Below are 23,867 nucleotides of genomic sequence, written 5' to 3'. Positions count from 1 at the left end.
GCAATTCAAAACAACGCTGCAATTACACGGTACCAATTTTTCGCTAACGACCTTTGTTATGCATACTCGCCGCCGTTAACTGTTGATGGATTATTACCTCTATCACGCACTGCGATCTGCATTCACGTTGTCGTCGCAAAATCTTAATGATCTATCACAGCAACGCAATAATTAGCGGAAGATATTACATAATATCATTATTATGGCTTTAATTAAATTAATAATTTTATAAAATTACAATGTTTATCTCGATAGTGAAATAATTTGAATCCGTTGGAGAGTTATAGAAAATAAAAAATTATAAAAGTAAGTATAGAAAAATATTAAACTGAAAGACTTCTTTATTATAATGATGACAAGATCGTCAATTACGTCAAAAACTAAAAGCAATTGTTTCAACTAAGTTTTAATATATTATTTTCGGAAGCCGCTGTCAATGTGGAATGACGTTGTTGGCACGTGAAAATAATTGTATGGAAAGCGCAGTGTAAACGAGCAGCTGTGCTTAGAACAAAACGGTTGGCACACAAAAATGTGGACTTACCTTAAAAACAGCTGCCCTCCGCGTATTGGATTCCATTTCCTACTTCGGCTCAAATATTTAGCACAAATGTCCGATTAATTAAAAGTTTATGTTGCTATTGTTGTGTTATAGAAACTCCCGTAGTTACGTTTTACCTATGGAAATAAAATGTTATTTTAATTTACAAATATGTGACATACATAAGTATTTCCGTCCCAAAATACGATGGTGGAAATCAACAAACGATAAGAAGATATTAGAATACAAAATCTTCCATGCATATTATTTTTAAATGATTATAGTACATAGATACTGTATATGTTTCAACATAATTTCACTGGGTTAATTTGTAAAAAAATTAAAATCAGCTTAACATAGCTGCTATTTCTCCTATCTCCTTTTTGTGTCAAATATATCCCTTTACGACGGAATGAGGATGAACTCAATTCCACAATTACGGAATTGCTTTTCTAGCGAGATCGCGAGGGCGGGCTCTTCGCGGAAATCCGGAGGCGTCCCTACTCTCTCCCTCAAATCTGAATGCACATAAAGCCGCATCATTAACGTAAATATTAAATTTTTTATGGTATTGTGTTCGCTTACTAACAGAACAATACTATAACAATAGTTTTGCCAAATAAAGCACACTAATACCTAAAATACCGATAAATGATAAAATTATATTAAGATTTAAACTTTTTGTCTACGTCAACGTCATGCAAAGGAAAGGTCGCATGAACTATGATATAGACAGATACTCAGAAGAGGCACTATAGTCATCTAACACGTAACATGTCTAAATTTACAAAAATATATCTAAAAATTGAATTTTGTGCTATTCGGACTAGAATGTGTGCGTTCAATATTTATTCAAATCAAATTAATAGGTTCACTAGAATCGACAAATTTCTAGCAATCACTGAACAGTATTAACAAAAATTGCAACCAATTACAAAAACATATACCTCCATGCTCATTCTAAATGAATCCATCAACAATTTTTCACCGTGGTGCGTCGACATTGCGACATTCAGCTTGCGATCTCTCACTTCCTGTGTTTTCAATAACCAGGTTCAAAGCGGAGGCGGCGCTGCACAAACATGCCCACGGATGTTGCATACCGTACTCTATAATGTATAATAAATTGTACAGATTTACCTCTCGCTGGAACTAGATGTGATTTATGCACACAACTATGTCGAATTAACAATTACAGTCTATACGTTCTGAACCGTTATTGTACGTGGGATTACAAAGAAATGAACTCTCGTAATAAATGAATGTTATATTGGTTTAAAATAGTTTATTGGTATTGTATATTCATATTGGCTTCGTATAACTATCGTTTTACAACAGACGATATATTCCTTCGCGGTAAATGTGTTTGAAATTTATCAAACTTTAATATGTCAATATACAGAGTTGTATAAGGCTACGTAGCATTTAATAGGTTACATTTTTAAACAGTTTGAGAAGTCCTTAATATTATATAACATACTGTATAACATTTTTAGGGGCAGTATTATGAACCATGTTTTATTTTGAACAATTACAATTACTGCAAACATGTTGACAGGCGGTAAAAAAAAATTATTATTATTATTATTTCATTTTGTTATTATCGACCAACGATTATTACAGGAACGACGTGCCCAAGTTGAAAATTCATGTTTATAGGCGTTATGATTATAAATTGACAAATATTACGTAAACATAACATGAAATCGCTGGTCATAGAAAAAAATACATAAAGATTTAATTACAATGGTTTGTAGTCTCATATTTAGTTTCGTATTAACAGATAAAGTTGGATATATTAAGGGCCTATCTACACGATTACTGCCGACTTATGACAAACGGAAGCTTTACAAAAAGGATAATTAAAACCATTTTACGTCATTTGTAAAAATAATACCAACACGTTGTCTCCTTAAAAACTATGAAAGTGCTCTTAAATTTTACTTGCACGCCCATTCATTGCTGTCAACTACTAAGCGGCTGCCAGCAGCACTTTGAGAGCGACTTTAATGGATATGGAATAAAGTTTATTTTTATTAATTCTTATTTTAGCAGGTCGACAATACATAGGGTAGTAGGTAATAATATCTACTACTAACCGAATATCATACAGGATCTTAAATTAATAAACTTATGACTTAGAAAAGATTCTTTACAAAGACTTAATATGAATTGTCCTCGCTGGCCGCTGGTTACGCCAAAATAGAACTTAGTATCACTTTTTTGTGAGCGTTTAAACATCGCTTTTTAAAGCAAATTCTTGTGCATCTCCGATGTCATGAAATTAGCAATAGAGTATCCAAAACAGTGATTTGGCAATAATTTCGTCCTGCACCTAAAGTGGACACTTCACTTGGTCTAACTCCTTAGGCCAGTAATACTAACACCGGTTCTATGAATATCCATCTAATCTCATAAAAAACAAGCACACGATTTAGTAAATAATATAACTAAAGCTAAGCTTTACAGGATTTATCCATCAGTCACCATAGATATAAAAAGATTTATGGAATGATAGAATGCATTTCAGGTAAATGCAGCGGGAGCGGGTGCGGAAAAAATCCGCAAAACTATTTTGCGCTATAAACGGGAGCGAGTTATATTAATTGAATACATATTTTTATGTAATCACAATAATATCAACAAAAGATGACTTTATTAAAATTCGAGGAAATCCGTTTAATCGTGAATATAATGCGTTTTTTCAATATTCTGTTTCCACTATTGATTTTGTTGGGGTTACATTTTTAAATAAATGGTAAACGCTTTATTTAATTTATTTCTTGCAACACTAAATTTCTAAAGGCAAGCTAGGCGGAATATACCTAAGAGACGAGCGTATATCGCTCCCGCAGTTCCGCTCCTGCCCCGCTACAAATCGCAAAGCAACATTAAACGTAAAATAGTAAAATACCACAAGACAAAAAATACAATTGACTCATATCCACAATTCATAAGAAACCATACAAAAAGTGCTTTCAAAACAAACATTCAACTTAACAGTTCTAAATATCACATAAATGGCTCAAAATATCGGCGTGACAGAAACAGGGCCCAACATTATGGCAGTGTTACTTGGTTATGTATTTTTATTTATAAGCAACATAAATATATTCACAACTGTGACATATTGAATCATTTATGTTGTCAATTTTTATTTCTCAATACCCACTAATTTGTAACGAAGTTGCATTGTAACCAAGTTAGGCTAGACTTAAAAACTCTAATTCAAATAAAGCATTTACATATTTTATTTCATTTGAATAAATTCGGAATGATAGGCTTGGATCAGGATAGAAATTAAGGTAATATAAAAGAATACAAAGAATATATTTCATACAATGTTTCCCAAAGGAGGTAGAGATTTTCTACAGTTTTCTATGATAGATTACATTATGATGAATTGAGTTATCGGTTACCGGAATCCATAACATAAAATTAGCTCGCGATTAAATGATTTTTGAGCATGAACCCACGCTACGCTTTAACACAAGGAATAGAGACTGCACTTTTAACTTTTACATCAAAACTATTTATTTTGCAACGCACTTTAAAATTTAACCGCATCAATTCAGTGTACTGCGCGCATTTTATATATCGCCGATTTCAATGAACGATCCCAAATCCTGCCTTCAGATTATAAGCAAGAATAAACCAATCACAATAAGTCATCTGTAATGATTTCAAACTAACGTTAATTTCATTGGTCCATTTCCACTAACGATACGATTGGAATTATTTATCGAAATTTCCCGATAGATTACTACTGCGTTAAACTCACAAAAACAACTACATTACTCCACGCTGCAACAAAATTCACATACAAATATATCGCGAATCAAACGCTCAAATAAATGCATACTGTTGATAAACGAATTTTAAACACAAAGCGGCTAGAGATAAGATGGTCCCTTTATTTTTATAACCGGTTTCAATTTGTGAAGTTGCGACATTTACACACAAGTGCACTAAACAAAACGTAACACCTGCTAACTCCGAACAATATGGATACACTTACATAACTAGTGTATAACAATGTAGAATATAAATGGGGTCAAATAACTCACATGTAAAGTAAAACTACTAAACGTGTTATATACGTACATCAGTCTTAAAGCCAATAAATACAACTAGATTATGTTCCAGTGAAGAATTAAATTTGTTTCGAACACCGTAACCAATTAATGTCAATCGTAGGTGATTAGTATAATTAAATATTCGAAGTTTTAACAACTTTAAGAATGATTGTGACTTTAAATAATGTTAAGTTAGAAATTAATTGAATCCACATTCAGCTATCATCAATCTTTAAGTTCTCAAATTAGTCTAAATTAGACTAAAGGGTGATAGTTGTTGAGGTACTGACGGGTGTTCAATAAACGATTCTAACCCAAATTTTCGATCCGATCCCAAAAATGAACAAACCAAAATAAATCAACTGTAATATCAAAAAAAACTTTATTTTAATTTTCGCGATGGATCGAAAAAAGGGATTAGGAACGTTTACTTAAAACGGTAATAAGTCATTAGGTATAAATGCCATAAAGATTGCTGAGAGCTGTCTGACTCTTCCATATACAAATTAAACTTTCGAGTGCATTATTCAATTAATTCAAGTATAATTACAAATGTCTACTATAGTTTAAATACTTATTCGTACTAGAGATTACATAATGCACATTGCATACATTGTAGGCACTACACACAGAATACCGTTGCAAAACTTAACCAATTGGAGTTTCCACACGAACCGCACGAGTTCACACGATAGTGGTATGAAACACGACACGAACCAACCTTTGGTTGTGATTGGTCGAGAATCTAACGAGCGAGTCACATGTCATAATCTCGACCAACCAAAATCAAACGACGCGAACGTTCGTATCCTGTTTCATAGGACATAATACTAGCTTGGTGCGCACAATGTGGACACTTCCTACTCACAGAGAACATTAACGCCCTTCAACATATTGTGTCTAATACAAACACTACGTAATCGTTGCGTATTCCGAAGTCTGTTCGAGATCGTTATGGACCCATATATTACTGAACAAAGTCGCACAACACGACGCATTTTGTACTTGTAGTTAAAATTACGCAACATGTGTGCGAAGGGCGTGAGGGAGACGCCAAATCCGTGCGTTCGCATGGACTCGACTGATAATACACAAATCATTCATAATATACACCTTCCTACTGTATCACTGTTCAAATAGAATATTTCCGTGTTAGGTACAAAGGATCATTAACATACTAAGAAGCATCAATAATAATGATTGGTATTGCGAGATTACATTAGTACTTGTAGCAAAAATATAACACTATCCTAATTATATATTTAAAAAGAAGTGTATAACAATGTGTAGATTAAATACATAATAATACAAATATGTTTTATAATCACAAAAAATAATAACTTATGAGACATTCATGCCAGTAACACCATATTGCACAGGGTCCAGTGCCACATTGTATAATCCGTTCACTGTTTGACTATCCGTTACGTCACAAACACCATTGCAATCACCATTTCTATACACATTATTCTGTGTCAGTTCATTAATTGAATCCAAAAGGTGTTCAAAAAAATTTGGAAAGTTATCATAACTTGGGAACACATTGATATCTATTACCGCATGATTACCTGATACATTATCTATGACAACATCAACACCAGCCAAGAGCAAACCAATTTTTTTCTTCAATACTCTAATGATGCTCTTTATCTTGTCCTCGTTAAGGGTCATTGTTATATCAGACTTATCATGTGGGTCTAATATAGAAAGTGTGGATTGGCTATCCGCTTTACACACTTCACCGGTGCTGTAATATATTGGTTCTAAATCTGCTGAAGCAGAAAAGTTTTTGAGACTCGGCCGCACACTTATGTGGTACCTGTAATATGAAAAATTATAACAAATAATAATGTGGAGTATATGAAAATATTTACGTTTAGTAATGAATTAAATATGCTAAATATTTATGTAGTTCATTTACATAGATGGTCAGATCAAGTTATATTGAGTGGATAACATGCAGTTAAGTACCCAATATAATATATCCCACACTTCAATCAGTATGGATATCATATCTAATCTTGATATCAATTGATCATAATAGTGAAGCAATGATGAAGCATACACTTTCTTGAATCTATAATAGCTATGGTTTAAAGTACATATCCATATATAAATATGTGGTAATAAGCTTTGTACCCCTTTTTAATTTTGTTTGTATGTCACATTAAGATTAAGAAAAAACTACATGACGTTTAATTTTGTTTGTATGTCACAATAAGATTAAGAAAAAACTACATGACGTAAAGAAATACCTGACCAAGTTGTGTGTTTACCTATTTTGTTGCAATACCCTTTTGTTTGCATTTTTTTTCCTTCCCCGAATATGACAAATAAATTGCATGGGATGACCCACCTGTCTCCTACTAAGAACACTTTATGTAAAACTGCATTATGGTTCACAAAGCTTTGAACAACGCATGGCGGTTTACACACATTCAAACCCTTTTCATTGAATATAATAATCATTTCGTGAGCTGATTTCGACCCATGTGCCAATGTAGGTTTGCACACTACAGGAAACTTGACACCCCTTTGTCTCATTATTTCAATATTGAGTTCAATGTTATTTGTTGTGAATTCTGCAAAATTAGGTGTGAATATTCCTTGTTTTCTGAATGACGGTTCTTCTTGTAATATGGAATAGTAACAATGCCTGAAAAGGTATTAAAATAAAAGTTATTTAAAGGTATTTAGGTAAATTCATCTCTTAATAAATGATGCAATGCTTTAGTCATTCTAAGGGATATCTTCTGAAACGCAACAGTAATTAGAATTAAATGTTAAGCACCTGTGTCTCAATGTTTAAGTATATTTATTAAATAAATACAAACGAAAGGGATTTATAAAAGTACCAATTTAAAAATACCAAAATAGTTTACATAGTAACTATTTTAAAACTTACAAGTAACATTTACTAAAATATTGAAGAATAATCATTAAATCTAACATCTTGATATGAAAACTTACCTATTTAGCAACACCCTGACATTATTCAGTTGATCAATAACAGTAACATTCGGATGATTTGACAAGAACTGCTCCACCCTGCCAATGATTGTAGACGCCTGAATACAAAAACATTATTATAAAAACTGTAAGGACATTAAATGCACTCAACTTGAAAGAGTCTCACCTTGCTGTCACCCTGATCCGCTGCAGCAATTATATCTGTTAATTTGTGCAGGAATATATCAATGTGACCTTGATCTTCGAGTGGCCTATCCAAGTCCAGCTGAAATAAAATTAACAAACCGAATAAATTAATTCTAATGGGTCATAGGGGGGGGCCATTTAAGCAGGAATAGACTGTAACTAGACCAGAATAACATCATAAAGAACATCACCCTCTAGCCCCCATGATATTACATAGACTTCTTTTTCTATTGGGTTCAAACAGTCAGTTATATATATATGTAAACTTTTTTAGTGTAACCATTGACTTTTATAATGTGTCTTAAGATTTATAAATGAAAAAAAACCACTATGAATTAAGAAGCTCTATCTTTTTTCCAAGTTAGTTAAAATATGCCTCACAGATTCTGTCTTAGTCATCCAAACATGTCATTTGTTTTTGGTGTATGGGTAAATACTTAGTATTCAAAAACATACACTCAACATGATGTGGCACATTTTATCTCAACCTTAGATTTAATACATGATGTGTATCAATAAACAGAATTGTCATTGAAATTATTCACCATTATGAGTCAACATGGTTTACTCAGGTAAACAATTGTATATTAAGCAGTAACATAGGTCATAATATACATTCTAAATTGCCCTAATGACTCACAGTATATAAATGTGGCTAGACAACTTAAAGTCTATTTGCATTAGACAAAATATCATACAAAGATAATGTATTGTCTTATCAGAGTTATATTTTTTGGCTAGACCATACTTTCAGATAAACAAAAATATAAACAAAACCATTCATCACTCGTAACTTTCATCATATTTTAATGGAAAACCAAAGTGCAATTCATGAAGAAGTGAATTTGCTAATATTATGCATCTTATTTCTTTTATCCTATAATAGATTATACATGTAACAATATTGTAAACAAGAAAAAAATGGTTTGTTATGTTTAATGTATGACTAGTATAAGTATCTACTTCTTTAAATCTATTTAAAATTAAGAGAAATTTGTCAAAATAATTAATTAAGAAGAAATTTATGTAACTTAAATTCTTTAATCCTCTATAAAATATTTAAGCACAAATTCAAATAAAAAATGGAGTGTACCTAATATTTATTTAACAAAAAAATACATGCTCAGGGATGCAGCAATAATAGTAAAAAATATAAAAGTTGTATAAAGTTTAAACTATATGTCTACGTATTGAGTGTTAAAACTAATTTATGTATGAGAATAATTTATAAAATATTTACCTTTACAACATTGTAACCATGGGAAGCACACGCGCTTATTAGTTCTTTCCAATTGAGCTTTTGACTTTTTTTCTCAGACATCCATATTCCTATAGTTTTAATATTATTTATTTCATCTCCCATGATGTCGGATTTGTCTAAAAACTTGCAAATGATTAACTTTATGTTATTAAAATAAGTCAATATCTCAGCCGTTTTGTGACTAATTAAGTTGATCATGAACAACGTGACCGTAACCTTTATTAAAAACCTAATCACACCTAAATGACAAACCAGTCAGATCACAAATAACAAATATAAATAAAATGCACGCAAAAAGCACAACTCGTCCGTCAATTACCGAGAAGGGATGCCATAAGATTTTTTAAATAATACAGTTGTATATTGAATTATTAAATACAAGTTTTAGTCGCAGCTTCGCCTTCATTAAATTCTGTTGGTCAGATCTAAATGATAAAAGTTCACTATCGAGAAAATTGCAAATTACTTATATATAAGAACAATCTACAGGAAAATAATTTGTTTTTTTCCGAACTTTTTTTGTATCTTTTCCGTTGTTCTAAGATCAATAAATTAAAAAAAAATCAGTCATGTGCAACCGTTCTAAACTGATTGTCGCTTGGAGAATAGCAATAGTCTTTATAGCCCATTCGCTATTCTACCCGCTCTACTGATCCCATCAATTATAATGTTGCATAAGATTATTGTCATACTGCTAGTGACAAAATGAAGAAACACATCTTACAAGTATTATCATGCTTAATGTGCGTCTTTTACAAAATAAAATTCAACATTAATATTCATATACTTACAGATTATTCATAATTATAAAAGGGATAGAATATTTTTTAGCGCAGAAAGACGACCCATTTACAATGTCTGTACTTTAAACTGTATGATATTATATTGACCATTCATTTGTACTAATGACTCGCTATTTTCGCAAATGATCTACCTATAGTATCATTCTGAAATGCAAGCTAATGCTAGGTATTACTCGTAGTTTCGCCCGCGTAAAAAATTCGTCTACGCCAACAATATAAAAAATCTGATTATAAAACTCTATTATTTCTAATGTGAGACATATAGAAATAAAAAGTAGCCTATGAGTATTATACGTTTTACCCCCGTGCCAATTTTCATTCAAATGCTTCAATTTCTCTACGTTTACTTCTAGTAAACATACGAACATCCAAACATTTTCACAAACTTTTGCATTTAGAATATTACTAAGATAAGTTAAGATTTTATGGTTTCAACCGTAGTAAGTTTGGTAAGAAAGAAGTATTCGCAAGAACTACATAATTTCGATAACTTCAATACTCATCATATTCAAGGAGACGTATGTCTAGTATTGGACTGTTCAAAAAATAAAACCTATTATAACATATTGTGAGCCTTAGCATTAATGTAGTATCTATTTCAATTTATTTAGATAAATATAATTATAATCACATTTATAGTCAATACAAACATTTTACAAATTACAATTTTTGTATCTAAGTATATATTCTGGCAGCCCTATATTGACTTTTAATGAACCCTCAACTGACAGAAAATATTTTCAATCCAATTTGTTTTGTATGGAGAAGATCTCAGGAGAAGATATAAAATAAACAAGTGTTTTTAGTTCTAAAAGAATGTCAGTGAAATTGTTAATCACCCTCATCAGACAAATCTGCAATATATATTTAAAAATTTTACAATTTTCCATGCCGTAATATACGAAATCAGTCGTGCTAACTATAAGATCGTTAGCATAGAAAAAGTAACACTTTTGTGACCTAAAAAAAATTGCTAAAATGTTAAAAATGTAAACCAGACATTATTTTTCCTAAAAAAGGTACCAGAAAATCTGACTTTTATTACTTTGGCATGCATTTATTGCGAGGTCGCAAAAAAAGAGTTTGCAACACTACTGGCGATACTGTCATCTGTCAAGCAGTTTTGAAACTTGTCAAATTTTGAATTTAATTATTTTTATATTTATGAAGAATTTTAACAAAAAAGTAAATAAAAATATCAATTTCTAAAATGTCTGATATAGAATTTGATCCGAATGTTAAAGGTCGGATATTAGACGTGCTTGCTGATCTTAACGACGTTGAATTGGAATCTATTGAAACGTGGTTTTGTAGTCGTGCATATAAAAAAGGTTGGTACGATGAAACTAGGAATGTGGGAATTGTTTTAACTTCTAGAGTTGAATTTGGTGGAGGTTTAGATCTTTCGACGCAGACACTGATATGTAACGTTTGTAAGAAAATTTAATAATAGTAACTTTTGTAAACATATTTGATTATATTTATTTTAAAAGGCTAAGATAAATAAGACCGGCAATCATACTCGAGGTGTAATGTCTATCAAAAATGTTTTTCTTCTTTTTCTTCATATTTAGACTATACTATAACCCAATAACCTCGTATGCGGTCACTACCTTGTCAGGATAAAAGCCTAACAAAATATTTTCATAAAGAATATGTGAAATTGCTGTCAGTGTATACAACATAGATTCCAAAGACTTTAAAATACATCAATGGAAAGAGATAACACTTTATTTATTCATATATTTTTTTTAGAACTGGAACAAAAGCGATCATTGGATGCTTCAAATGAAATATTGAAGAAAATTGGGGACACAATAAAGGATCTTGTTCCTTTTGAAGCCGAAATGGCATCAGAAACTATAGCTCCCCCAACAATAGGGGAACAAGCAGATTGTAATGCAATCAACACTCTGCATGTTGATGAATTTCTTTATGATGAAGATGAGGTGGCTGAGTTAGCAAAAAAGGGAAAAATAAAAAGGCACTATTGCTTAGATTGCAGCTCTCGTAACATTAAAGTAAGTGTGTACAATATCTCTCAGAATGAAACTAATTTCTTTCCAAATACTAAATTGTAAAATAGGGATAATATTTTAATTTCTTTGGTATGATTTCAGGATTTAACATTTATTTCACACTCTATGTCAAAAGAAGAATTGTTGTATATTTTTAAAGTTTTACTTCCAAAGGACTTGGAAGACAAACAATTATTAGATGTTGGATCAAGACTGGGGACTGTACTTTTTGGTGTATGTACAAATACTAAATATAAATAATATGACAAATAATATGTTGTTATATAGAATTTTTTATATTATTGCAATTCAAATTTCCTTTATCATTAGGCATTTATTGTTAAAATTTTAAGTAATTACTTATTTTAGATATTTTCTAATATACAATTTTTGGTTTCAGGCATATTACCTATCTAATCTGAGATCTATTATAGGAATAGAAATGAACAAAGAGCTATGTAAAGTACAAGAAAAAGTTATTGAGCAGTTTTCAATGGATAACAATAGAATAAAAGTCATCCACTCAGATGTAATGAATAAAGGTGACATTGTAGCTAATTCAAACATTGTAGTAATTAATATCCTTGATTTTTTTGTTGACAATCAAAAACATAGAGATATGTGGTATTTCTTCAAGAAGCACATGAAAAAAGGAAGTTACTTAGTAACAAACAGAAGCATGAGAGATACTTTGGATGATTTAGAAATATATCATGATTTTGCTAATTGGTTAAATATATGCCGAATTAATCAAATGGAAAATGAAATTTTTTGTCATGTAGAGGACTATAGTAATTTATATCTGTATATAATTAACTAGAATTAAATATATTTTATACTGAGTGTTTATATTTTTATTAAATGCCAATCTTAAGTACTACTAATGCCAATACTGAGTGCCAACCATGGCATTAGTATGGAAGTACAGACCTCCTTGATATCAGCCACTGACCACAGTCTCAGCTCATTGGACTAAAATGGTTTATGGCATATGCAAACTAATAACTAGAAATATATCTTTGGGTATAAGGCGAGTGTTACATATATAAGTTTTAAATAACGGGCTGCCATCATCCAAATTGCCGACGCCGGATAAACACGGCAGAAATCCCGGATATTTGGGCGAAATATGGGTTTTCCCCGGACACAACTGTTTTCTCTTTTTTGCAACTAAATTAAAATCATGGTTATAATTTTTTTATTCTTATTCATTTATACATGCGGGTTATTATGAATGAAATAATGTAAACAACTTGTGTAAGCTAGTTACAGTACCCAACGATTTTATTTTTAACCCGTCATGACTTGTCAAAATTTTATTTTCAAATATGTACAGGTAGCTGAATGTTTGCCGCCAAACATTGACAGCTACGCGTGTGACGGAAAAATAACCTTATTATGTAGTATATAAGGTTATAATCCCGTGACACACGCAAATGTCATGTAGCTGTCTTGGCTCGCCGGCGAGCCACGAGAGACCAAGAGTTAATGGCTTTCGGTAACTACTTACACTGTGGCAGTATGGGGTTTGACCTTAGCCGGTCCCTTTTGCAAGGAATAAAAAAATGACATTTCTTGAATGTGTCTGTGTTGCAAAAGTTTCCGATTTATCTTTGAGGACTTTGAGGATTTTCTTCGATTTATCACATCTATGTACTGACTTCGGTTTTTTCACCCCCAGCAACAATAACTGCCGATATTATTTAAATTTAAGGAAAATAAATTACTACTCTTTACTAAATATTCGTATATACTTAGGCAAAAAAAATATCAACACAATATATTTATATGGGAGCTCCCTATTGTTCTTTAGATTTATTTACATTTTGGTGTTGCATTTGACATTCTGCGAATAAAAATAATGCTGTGAAGTTTTTATGTGATTTAGAGTAGGTAGGTAGTACATAATATAACTAAACAGTCTACTGTTGGTCATGACAAAAAAGAAATAAAACTAAGCTTTTGTTTATTCGATTAGGAGCTACAATTCTAGTACATAATGATATACAATATTATTACAAATGATAGTTATTATAAAATATGTTGTAGCGTTCCAAAGTAAAATCCTCAGAAAAAGTCTCTATATTGATACATCAAAGATTATTCCATTATTTTTATTTCACTTTTGTAACACTGTAATGTCTTCTGTAAACTATTGTCAAAAAAAATAAGATGGCGGTGCAATCATTAAAGCCATTTCGAGGTGTTTCTTAAGAACCAAAGAGCTTTTTCTTTGTTGATTTTTATTTAACGAGTGTTTTTTTAAGTGCCAAATCTAATACTTCATCAACATGTGGCACGAAGCAAGAAAACAAGAACGTATGATACGCGGTATGATCGTCGACTATCGTCGAAGGGCGGAGCGTAGAAAAGATTTCTATGAAAAAATTGTACGCAAGCAGTGTTTCATGTATTTTAAAGTGCCATTTTACCCTATTGTTAAACGATGAGTTAATGTTATCCACACATTAATTTTCAGAAAGCAGAACCGACACAGTTTTTGCAACTGCATGGGAGACCATGCAAAATACATTTAGATCCGGCTATCGCTGCGGCCGGGGAAGGTCCAGCTATAATGTAAGTATTAACATTGCTTGTCTATTCTCTACATGCATTCATATTTTTTATTGTTAATATAGTCTCAAAACATTCCTTAGGGTTATTGACTTAATATTGTAGAGGAGTATCCTATAATGTTTATTGTTATTATAATATTGTATTTGTTTGGTCCTGCAATTAGATATCTAAATTAATAGGTTCCTTTTTGTTTCTTATTATTGGCTTGTTGCCCATTGCTCACAATTTTTTTTTTGTTATACCATTTCTATTTTGTTCTGCTCTAGGATGCCTTGGCAAGGCGATTCAAGCAACATGATAGATCGTTTTGATGTACGTGCACATCTCGACTTCATACCTGAGGTGAAAAACCCTGACATACCACCTGAAGAGCTTAGTCCTGAGGAGAGGCAGTGTAACTATGAGAGATACAGAATTCTGGCTCAAAATGTCTTCCTTGGAATAAGTAAGAACTACTCTTAAATCTCATTACAATAATTATTAATAAATACTGAAAAATATGAAGCTTGCCTCTCTGACTTATTATAAGATAGTTTTCCTTAAAAACTCAAATTTGTTAAATAAATACTAAATGAAGAAAACATAATTTTTTTTTGATAATAACACCACCAGAAATAAAATTCTATGTTGGCAATAAAGACATATTTATTTACAGGTGAAGATAAATTTCTTCAACAATTAGCAATAGAAGAACAGTTTGGTGTGACAATTGAAGAAAAGGAATTACAAAAAGAGAAGTTACATGAAAAGAAAAGTGGTGGTGCAGCTATAGGATACAATTATAATGACCCAGGATCACAACCTTCCTGCTCAACTGGTAGATTTAGATTCCTTATACCACATTGTTGGACATAAAAAAAAATGAAAAAAAAGCAATCTGATGCTTGCCGGCTACTTTGTGGGGTAGGATGCTCTATAGCATGATAAACATGGTATTCTTAGTGCATTCAGTATTAAATTACAGGCCCTGAGGTAAAAAAAGCGGATAATAAAGACTCTGACGACGAATCGGATTTAGAAATCATTGATGTTGACCTGAGCATTGATGTGAACAAGATGGAAGCATCACAGGTGAGTTTATGTTTTATACCTAACACTCTGGCAGACAAAATTTAGAGGAAATGGAGTTGAATATGAAATAAAGAAATTTTAAAGTATATTTTTTATTTGTCAATACATATGTAATCAGAATCAGGGCGGCAATCTACTTGAGTTTCAAAAGCTTAAAGCAAATCAATGCATGAATAATAGTATCATACATACATAGGTCTGCCATCCATCCAGAATACCTCACTTTTGTCCTAGTTTGAAGGGCGTCTGAGGGTTGTCCAGCAGGGGTTTTAAAAAAGTGTCTGGGTTATACCCGGGACTTTTGTTGTCAGGGGAAATCCATTTTTTTTATAATCTTATTTAAAAATACATTCATAATGACTTGTATGTATAAATTAATAAAAAATTATAATGATGTTATTTGTTGCCCAAAATATTTTTTAAAGGTATCTGGGGAAAACCCATATTTTGCCCAAATGTCCGGGATTTTCGCCGTTTATCCGGCGTGGGAATTTTAGGTGATGGCAGTCCTATACATACGTCAACATAATTCATACGAATTTACACTAAACTATTTATAGTATATATATTCACTACTATATGACTGTTGTATAAAGTGATGATGGCACACTGTGTTCATACATTTTTATTTGAGTCCCTGTGTTTTGGTTCTGGTAATTTTAAATGCTTATGTACTAGCTAGGCATTTTGTGCTATAGACTTTCTTTTCTGACCATACTACATGAGTGCAGGCGCACGAGTTGAATGCAGTGGGACCACAGTTTGGAATGGCCGGTTGCGATCTATTTTCATTTTTGACTGGTGACGCCGATGATGCCGAACATCAAAAACAACTGTTACGGGAAGAAAAGGAAAAGGCGATGTTTTCTGGCAGAAAAAGTCGAAGAGAACGCCGCGCTCATAGGTAATTCTGATAAATATTTATTGAAGAAAAATTATGTTTCTTATATTTAACGTACGAAAATTTAAAGGAATTTCAGGCTATGTAACTTGTAGCTAATTATCTGAAAATGAACATTCATTATTCATGTAATGTTTTATTGTTATTGATTTCAAATGTGTTTGTTTTTCACTCATTGAGAATGTTCTATAATTTTTTTCTAAATTCCAAATGTGTATCGTTTTGGGATCAACCTGGTTTCAAATAGGCTGACATAATTATATACATCGTGATTTTATAGTCGTTTCGGAATCGAAAATTTTAAATTCTGTATATAATAAAGTTTTTAAAAAGAAAACAATGTAATATATATATATATATATATATATACCTAGTCTTGCCATAAATATTGTAATAAAGAAAAAAGAAAATTGTTAACTGCAAATAACATTTATTACTTTTACAGTGTGTCAGTTTAATACATAAATATAAAACAATTAAAAATATAAAAAGCTTATTCGAAGTGGTCTCCATTGGCTGCAATACAGTCCTTTAAACGATGAGGCCAGTTATCAATAGAAGCACGCACTCTTTCCATGGGAAAATTCTTCACTGCCAATCGTATAGATTGTTTTAGGGACTCCAAATTATCATGGCGTTTAGAGCAAGCTGTACTCTCTAAAACTGACCACAAATCATAATCCAGCGGATTAAGATCGGGACTAGACGACGGCCAGTCTTCAGCTCTGATGAAGTCCGAAACGTTCGATTCCAACCAAGACTGCGTGGACCGAGCTTTATGACCCGGCGCCGAGTCTTGCTGGAAGGACCATACTTGGTTATTGAACATGGTGATGTTAAGGGGCTTAACTACCTTCTCAAGAATGGTATCTTGATACACTTGTGCCGATGTTTTGATACCTTTTTCACAAAAATATGGCTCAGTCACTCCTTCATAGCTAACACCCCACCAAACCATCACTGAAGTCGGATAATGTCCACGTTGCACTCTGTCGACTAATTGGGAAGCTTCCTTAGAGCTTTGAGCATAAATACGGTCATTTTGTTTGTTAAAATGTTGCTCAATTGTAAAAATTTTCTCATCCGTAAACAAAATTTTTCTGTGACCTCCCTTTGCGTACCGCTTCAGTAGTTGTTTCGATTTTACCACCCTATTCTTCTTTAAATTATCAGTTAAGAAATGGCCAGTGCGTCTCTTATAGGCTGCAAGTCCTAAGTCATCTTTTAAAATACGCGACATGGTTCTAGGTGCTATCTTCATTTCCCGAGATAAAATCTTTTGCTTTCGGACAGGATTTCTTCGAATTCTTTCCCTTACTGCTTTGACCACCTTTTTTCGTACGAACACTACGTGGACGGCCAGATCTTTTTCTGTCACAAACAGAGGAGGTCTCATTGTACCTATTAATAGCCCGGTACACAAACATTTTACTAATACCAAGTGTATGGAGAGTTTTAAAAATTGCATTTGGCTCCATACCTACTTTGTGTAATGCTATCACAGCGATTCGGTTCTCTTTATCACCCCACACCATTTTAATATCGCAAAATATTTTACAATGTATTGGCGCCAAAATGAGAAAACACAATGAACAATCGTATAAAAATGACAGATTCGAAATTCAAATGTAATATTTTTTTATAATTAAGTGTAACAGTATTTATGGCCAGACTAAGTATATATATATATATATTACATTAAAGCATTAAAATTTAATATGACGAAATTTTAAAGGCAGAAATATCCATGATTATTAATTATTTTTACATTTTTCTTTCAACTGCGAGAACTAATCACTAACTAGACGTGAATTTAAATTCTTTACTTGCCAATACTTGTTTAGTTACCCAGATTAAAGCCGAAACAAAATGTATGAAAATGGACCTTGAGCTACCACCTTAAATATAAAAATTACTTACATGTTACGCGAGGGGGTCAAAAGTAACGAAAAATGTAAGAAATGTAACCTTCTGGCAACACTGGTGTGTGTGTTTGTGGCGGCAGGGACAAGAAGCTGGCGTCGCGCGTGATGAGCCCGCCGCACTACGCCGCGCCGCGCTCGCCGCGCGCGCGCCCCGCCCGCGCCGCCAGCGCCGCGCGCAGCCGCAGCGCCTCGCCCGACGCGCCCGACGCGCCCGACCCCGCGCCGCGCATACAGTTCATCACCTCCTTCGGCGGCGACGACGATGAGGTCAAACCACGTGAGTCGCACCACAACTCTCGACGGACTCCTCATATCTTAAAAGCTCCTCAAAATGTTTGGATGTTTGTATATTTGTTAGAAGTAAACACAGAAACAACTAGACATAAACAATACTTTTTAATTCAAGGCGGTCGTATTGTTTACCATCAGAAGAACGGCAAGCTCATGTCGTCATTCAAAGAAAAAAAAATTCACCGTGACAATTAGTTTTAAAGCCATGGAGGATTTTTGTGTGATTTTATATTCTAGATAGTATTGCTACTGTGTATAGCCGGTCATATAATTTGTCGTCAGTCGAGAGGCAAGCGCATCTCGTTATTACTTGCAATAAAAAATCTACTATCATCCATGAGGTGTAAAATCCGCCAGAACGTCAACATAAGTGTCATCAAAGGCATTACTCCTATATCGACATTATCTCATCGCCATTCCATTTCCTATCAGTCATTCATGCCCCGCCCCTAAAAATGAGAATAAAATTTATAAGTTTCGCCACATTTAAATGGATGTAAATTAAAATAAATACTGCATAAACTATTTGCCAAATTAATAATTATAATTATATTTTATTCCCCAGCACCGCAACCGAAACAGCTATATTCTGATAAATTAAAACACAATCTGAAAAAAGTGGACCTGTATTCGGAAATAGCTCGAAAGCAGCTTGTCAGGTAAGTTATCATATTGATATTGGCGTTAGTTACCTTTACCTGAAAGATCAAATTAAAAAAAAACTATCTACATATTGTATGTTTTATGATTCAGGTCACCAAAAGTAACAACGAAATTGACGCGTCCCATGGGGCCACACAGACCGGGTTCTCGACCCAAATCGTATTCTAAATCAAGATCAAGGTCACTTTCTCGGTCGCGGTCAAGGTCAAAATCGCGTTCAAAGTGTAAATTGAGGTCACGTTCACCATCGCGGAGGAAATCAGTTTCCAAATCCCGCTCCTATTCGAAATCACGGTCGTCTTCGAGGTCCCGATCAAGGTCGTACAGCCCTTATAGAAGGTCACGGTCAAGGTCGCGATCACGACACCGCCCGTATAGAAGACGATCAAGGAGTCCCGTAAAGTAAGTGTTGTGTGTTTAAGTGATAATCATAAAATATTTTTGTATATTCCAAATAATTAAATTATATTATTTTTCTTTTTCAGTCACGGCAGCAGTTATGGGAAACGTAACAAATCGAGGTCGATATCTTATGATAGGTAAGCCAGTTTAGTTGGTAATGTAGATATTGTGTGTGATTTTAAAGATTTTTAAATTATGGGTGAGTATAAATGTGATGTGACTTGCGCTACATATTAATATCAGCTTGATTATAAAGATTTAGAAAGAGAATTATAGCCTTAAAATAAATAAGATGTTATCAATCGCATTATAGTAATGATAGAGGCGTGTCCAGCAAACCGGCCCCGCGGTACTACGGACGGCGCAAGGAAGACAAGTCCTCTAGCGAGCTGTCGCTAGATTCGGATTCCAGTGACTCGCCTGACGAAGGAAAAAACAAGTGAGTAGTATTCGTAAAACGTTGTCTTGTAGACGACTTGATTTGTCGATATGATGTTTGTTTAAAGATTAACAAATGTTTAATTGGTTGCAATGTAATTTTGTACATAAAACCTGCAAATATTCCAGACTATAAATTAATAAGTTACTATGAAGTAGAAGTATGTTGTAATATCCTGATGGTCTACATCAAAGGAAACAACACAATAAAACAATTTTTAAAGCATTATCGATGATCTAGTTGAAACGAGATGGTACCAATGCCTAATAAAAAAACATATGCAATTATAGCTGTGCTGTTGTGTTTCATGTAACCATTATATTGTGGCAACTCCCAATTACTCTAAATTACTTAATTTCTCTCTTCCTTCGACTTGATTCGCTAATAAATCGATCGTTTGTTACAGATCGGCGGTTGGCAATAAACTCAATTCAAACCAGAGTCAGTTACGATCTGGAACCGGCTCCAAAGTCAGTAAGAATCTTTGTTATAAACATGTTTTGCTTTCGTTTTAGCACTTAACGAGATAATATTCCCTTAGCTGATTGTTTTGCTTATTCACTGTTTTGACAGAAAGTCGCTCCAGTTTTATAGAGATTTTTGTTTGTTATTTTGTAAATCCTAGATATATGATAAATTGTGAAATTGCGTTTTATTGGATAGGAAATAGACACTTAGATATATTTTTATACGTTATACACGGCATCTAGATATAAAATCCTTCATAATTAATATATAATGCCAGAATATGATGGTATTTTTTACGTATCATTTAAATATTAGATTAAAGGATTAACTAAAGATATACCTAAATTATAACGTATAATTCAATTCCAATTGGTAACTTTATAAACCAATAAACTTTAGCAGTCTTATTTATTTTCCTTATTAAAGTTTGGAAAAAAAGTCACTGGCTGGTTTGTATATAAAAATATCTGCATTTATACAGGCCATAAATATAAAAAAAGATTATCACATAAACATACTGCGCGCGTGCATTTCCTTCTGTCCATATGGTGCCCGCAGGTTCGCGCTTTTTATCCCAGTAACTTGTTCCCGTAGAAAATGATAGAGTTTGATATATATCCTATTTTTAAATAAATGGCGCTGGCGTCGTATAAATGGCACTTTTGTTTTGGTGCAGTGAGTTAGGGACTTTCATAACGGGAAAGGCTTTTTACAAGAGTGAAGCCACGAGCAACACCTCGTAAAAAATATTTTTAACATATTTATAATTAAAATGCAAAAGAAACTTTATTTACTGTCATTTACTAAATAAGAAACAGTTACAAAAAATGGTTTAAAAATAAATAAAATAAATGGAAACTTGAAATATTGCTTTACATTGACTGAATTAGTATAAAATATAGTTATTATAAAACCGTGCCATTACATGTTATTATTTAGTGTGGTTAACTTAATTTTACTTTGCAGGGTGCTTCGCGTGAAACACTGTCGCTGAAGGAAAAATTGAGACGGAAAATGCAGGCACAGTTATCAAGGCAACGTGAGTTTTGTGTAACAACTGAAAATTGATACTTTAATTCATATAAATATAGATTTGTTTGCTGTTCCTAAAAAAATCAGAATAAAAACCTAACATTCAAACTTTATCGAATTCCCTTGATTTTATGCATTGTATAAACAAAATTGTATTAACAAATAATGATTGAACTTAGTAAATTTTGAATAATAATTAATGAATTTAAAAATAATAGAATACAATGTGTATGTGAGTTGTCGTGTGAGTGAGCGCGTTGTGGTTGCAGTGCGCGCCGACAAGCGCGCCGAGGCGGAGCGGCTCGAGCGCGAGAGCCGGCGCCAGGCGCGCCGCGACGAGGAGATGCGCGAGCTCGCCATCAAGCTGCGCCGCAAGTCCGTCCGCTACCACCACACTACTGCTGCACTAGCACTGCCCTAGCGACTAACCACGTACCTCGGAGACGTGTTTTCTTCCGTTTAATTATGGCTAGAGTCGAACTCTTTTTGGATCGAACTCTCAACATGTTATAATGTTCCTGTTTTCCGATATTTCTTTTAAATATTATAAAAAAAAAGTGATTTTATTTCTATCGCATGCTATACAGATATTTTATTTACAGGCAGCGTGAAATGCGACATCAGCAAAACAGAAGATCCAGTGAAGACGATTCTGACGGTAGTCATAGTAGATCTTCGTCGAAGTAAGTTATTTGGAATTTAACAACAAAATACAGTTTAAATAATATTATGTAGATGGTAAAACTAATTTGACAGATTCGCGGAGCCGGATTATAATTATATGCATTTTGACATATAATAACTAACATCTATCCATATCTATTTTCAAAATATGAAAGTATTACAGAATACTCAAATAAATGAAACCTTTTACTTTCCAGGGAGTCAGATCCACAAGAGAAAAAAGAAAAGAGTCGATCAAAAAGCCGCACGCCTCCGGAAAAGAAACCACCGGTTTGGGCGAATAACAGAGAGATTGTACCCCACAGGCCAAAACCGGAGACAAGCGATGCTTACCAAAAACGACCACGGAACTCTGACAACTCAGAATATTACGACAGAGAAGAACGGCCGCAGGGTTACGGCAGGTATGATAAATACCAGAATAGGGATTACGGTCAGCGATATTACGATCATAATAGATATGAAAATTATCATTATGATGATAGATGGGAGCAGGACGGTTATAACCGCAGGCCTTACGAGCGAGGTTACAGACCCGGCCCTAGGCAGGGCATGGAATACGGTGACGGACATTCCAGATGGCCAAACCTTACTGTAGACAACCGCGAGACCAACCCGCGGTCTAAAAACAAAGTGAAGCTTGTGGATTACTAGCATACATATTAGTTATCATAATAGGGCAAGCTATTGTGAAGAGACCTGTTACACATATCTGCCATTTGCGGGGTGTCCATTGGAGTGTTCGTTTTATTTTTTTATTTTTATTAATTTTATGGAGTAGGCAGTTGCAACACAGATATTAGTATGTGTATAGTATTAAACTATAAATGAAATGTATGCGGCAACTATATAATTAGAGCTATTTATTCCTATTTATATCCAATTTAGAGGTTTTGTAAGATCAAGGCCTTTTATTTGTATATTGTAGAGTCTATGTGTAGCATTGTAATGTACAGAAAGATATAGGAAACCCACAGATTTGAAATTAATTGAATTTATATATTATAATATTATTATTGAATTGCCTACTCTGTACTATATAAGTTATTGAAAATAAATCCACATGAAATAGTCGATATCGACAGAAATACCGGACTATTTTCGGTTTGTATATGATGATCCTTCCCATAATCAAAGTTCTAATAAAAGTACAAAATTGCGTTGGTTTAATAAAATCCTTTAGTAGGTAAGAGTAATCCCTTACCTACTAAAGGATTTTATCATAACTCGATCCTAATCGCTGACTGCGGGTTGATGGTAATAATTAACCAATCATAAAAGTCGAAAATAACTTGCTTGTGAGCATTTCATAAAAACTTTGTTCTGATTGGTTCATTATCTGAAATTAGAAGTTATGATCCTTTTTTGAAATTTACCGTTAGATAATCCAGATAGCTTCTAGAAGAAAAATCTATTGTGTCAAACTGGAACAAATTTGTAATTATTTACACAATATTTTGTTTTCCATGTCGTGTAAGTGTTTAAGGAATGTAATAAATGGTTTTTATCATTATTTTTATTGTTTTATTATTATAATAAAATCAGATATGGCCTGAGGC

The 23,867-nt window shown here is 33.1% G+C and overlaps 3 protein-coding genes across 5 annotated transcripts; 2 read left to right on the top strand and 1 right to left on the bottom strand.

The window, feature by feature from the left end:
- Positions 1 to 1,793: 1,793 nt before the first annotated feature.
- On the bottom strand, positions 1,794 to 9,377 carry LOC115442955 (inositol-tetrakisphosphate 1-kinase). The gene is made up of 5 exons (XM_030168170.2): positions 9,014 to 9,377; positions 7,754 to 7,852; positions 7,588 to 7,685; positions 6,974 to 7,273; positions 1,794 to 6,436 (listed from the first exon to the last, which is right to left on the bottom strand). The coding sequence occupies exons 1-5, from the start codon at positions 9,230 to 9,232 to the stop codon at positions 5,959 to 5,961; spliced, it is 1,194 nt and encodes a 397-aa protein (XP_030024030.1). The 5' UTR covers positions 9,233 to 9,377; the 3' UTR covers positions 1,794 to 5,958.
- Positions 9,378 to 10,919: 1,542 nt separating this feature from the next.
- LOC115442207 lies at positions 10,920 to 12,698 on the top strand. The gene is made up of 4 exons (XM_030167211.2): positions 10,920 to 11,168; positions 11,593 to 11,858; positions 11,958 to 12,089; positions 12,256 to 12,698. The coding sequence occupies exons 1-4, from the start codon at positions 11,048 to 11,050 to the stop codon at positions 12,673 to 12,675; spliced, it is 939 nt and encodes a 312-aa protein (XP_030023071.2). The 5' UTR covers positions 10,920 to 11,047; the 3' UTR covers positions 12,676 to 12,698.
- Positions 12,699 to 13,985: 1,287 nt separating this feature from the next.
- LOC115442165 (CLK4-associating serine/arginine rich protein) lies at positions 13,986 to 23,821 on the top strand. 3 transcript variants are annotated; one of them, XM_037437454.1, is made up of 16 exons: positions 13,986 to 14,245; positions 14,335 to 14,432; positions 14,699 to 14,877; positions 15,088 to 15,249; positions 15,397 to 15,503; positions 16,235 to 16,407; positions 18,410 to 18,606; positions 19,186 to 19,279; positions 19,374 to 19,685; positions 19,769 to 19,822; positions 20,020 to 20,124; positions 20,531 to 20,594; positions 21,559 to 21,631; positions 21,894 to 21,999; positions 22,227 to 22,307; positions 22,506 to 23,821. In XM_037437454.1, exons 1-16 carry the CDS (start codon positions 14,147 to 14,149, stop codon positions 22,960 to 22,962), a joined length of 2,361 nt encoding a protein of 786 aa, XP_037293351.1. In that variant the 5' UTR covers positions 13,986 to 14,146; the 3' UTR covers positions 22,963 to 23,821. The 3 variants fall into 3 exon arrangements, with proteins under 3 accessions (XP_037293351.1, XP_037293350.1, XP_037293352.1); XM_037437453.1 differs by having other exon boundaries at positions 19,999 to 20,124; XM_037437455.1 differs by lacking the exon at positions 21,894 to 21,999 and having other exon boundaries at positions 19,999 to 20,124.
- The last annotated feature ends 46 nt before the right edge of the window (positions 23,822 to 23,867 follow it).

Source organism: Manduca sexta, chromosome 11 (genome assembly GCF_014839805.1).
Source record: "Manduca sexta isolate Smith_Timp_Sample1 chromosome 11, JHU_Msex_v1.0, whole genome shotgun sequence".
NCBI classification, from domain to species: Eukaryota; Metazoa; Arthropoda; class Insecta; order Lepidoptera; family Sphingidae; genus Manduca; species Manduca sexta.
Note: the sequence above shows the minus strand (reverse complement) of the source record. Positions and strands in the feature narration are given on the sequence as shown.

Coding starts and splice junctions, on each gene's coding strand:
- LOC115442955 (XM_030168170.2), bottom strand. CDS start 9,232: ATGATCAACTTAATTAGTCACAAAACGGCTGAGATATTGACTTATTTT. Junction 7,853..9,013: donor ATGGTTACAATGTTGTAAAG/GTAAATATTTTA, acceptor ATTTTATTTCAG/CTGGACTTGGATAGGCCACT. Junction 7,686..7,753: donor CGGATCAGGGTGACAGCAAG/GTGAGACTCTTT, acceptor TTTTGTATTCAG/GCGTCTACAATCATTGGCAG.
- LOC115442165 (XM_037437453.1), top strand. CDS start 14,147: ATGTGGCACGAAGCAAGAAAACAAGAACGTATGATACGCGGTATGATC. Junction 16,408..18,409: donor AGAGAACGCCGCGCTCATAG/GTAATTCTGATA, acceptor TTGTGGCGGCAG/GGACAAGAAGCTGGCGTCGC. Junction 19,686..19,768: donor CGATCAAGGAGTCCCGTAAA/GTAAGTGTTGTG, acceptor TTTCTTTTTCAG/TCACGGCAGCAGTTATGGGA.
- LOC115442207 (XM_030167211.2), top strand. CDS start 11,048: ATGTCTGATATAGAATTTGATCCGAATGTTAAAGGTCGGATATTAGAC. Junction 11,169..11,592: donor TAGTCGTGCATATAAAAAAG/GTTGGTACGATG, acceptor TATTTTTTTTAG/AACTGGAACAAAAGCGATCA. Junction 12,090..12,255: donor TGGGGACTGTACTTTTTGGT/GTATGTACAAAT, acceptor TTTTGGTTTCAG/GCATATTACCTATCTAATCT.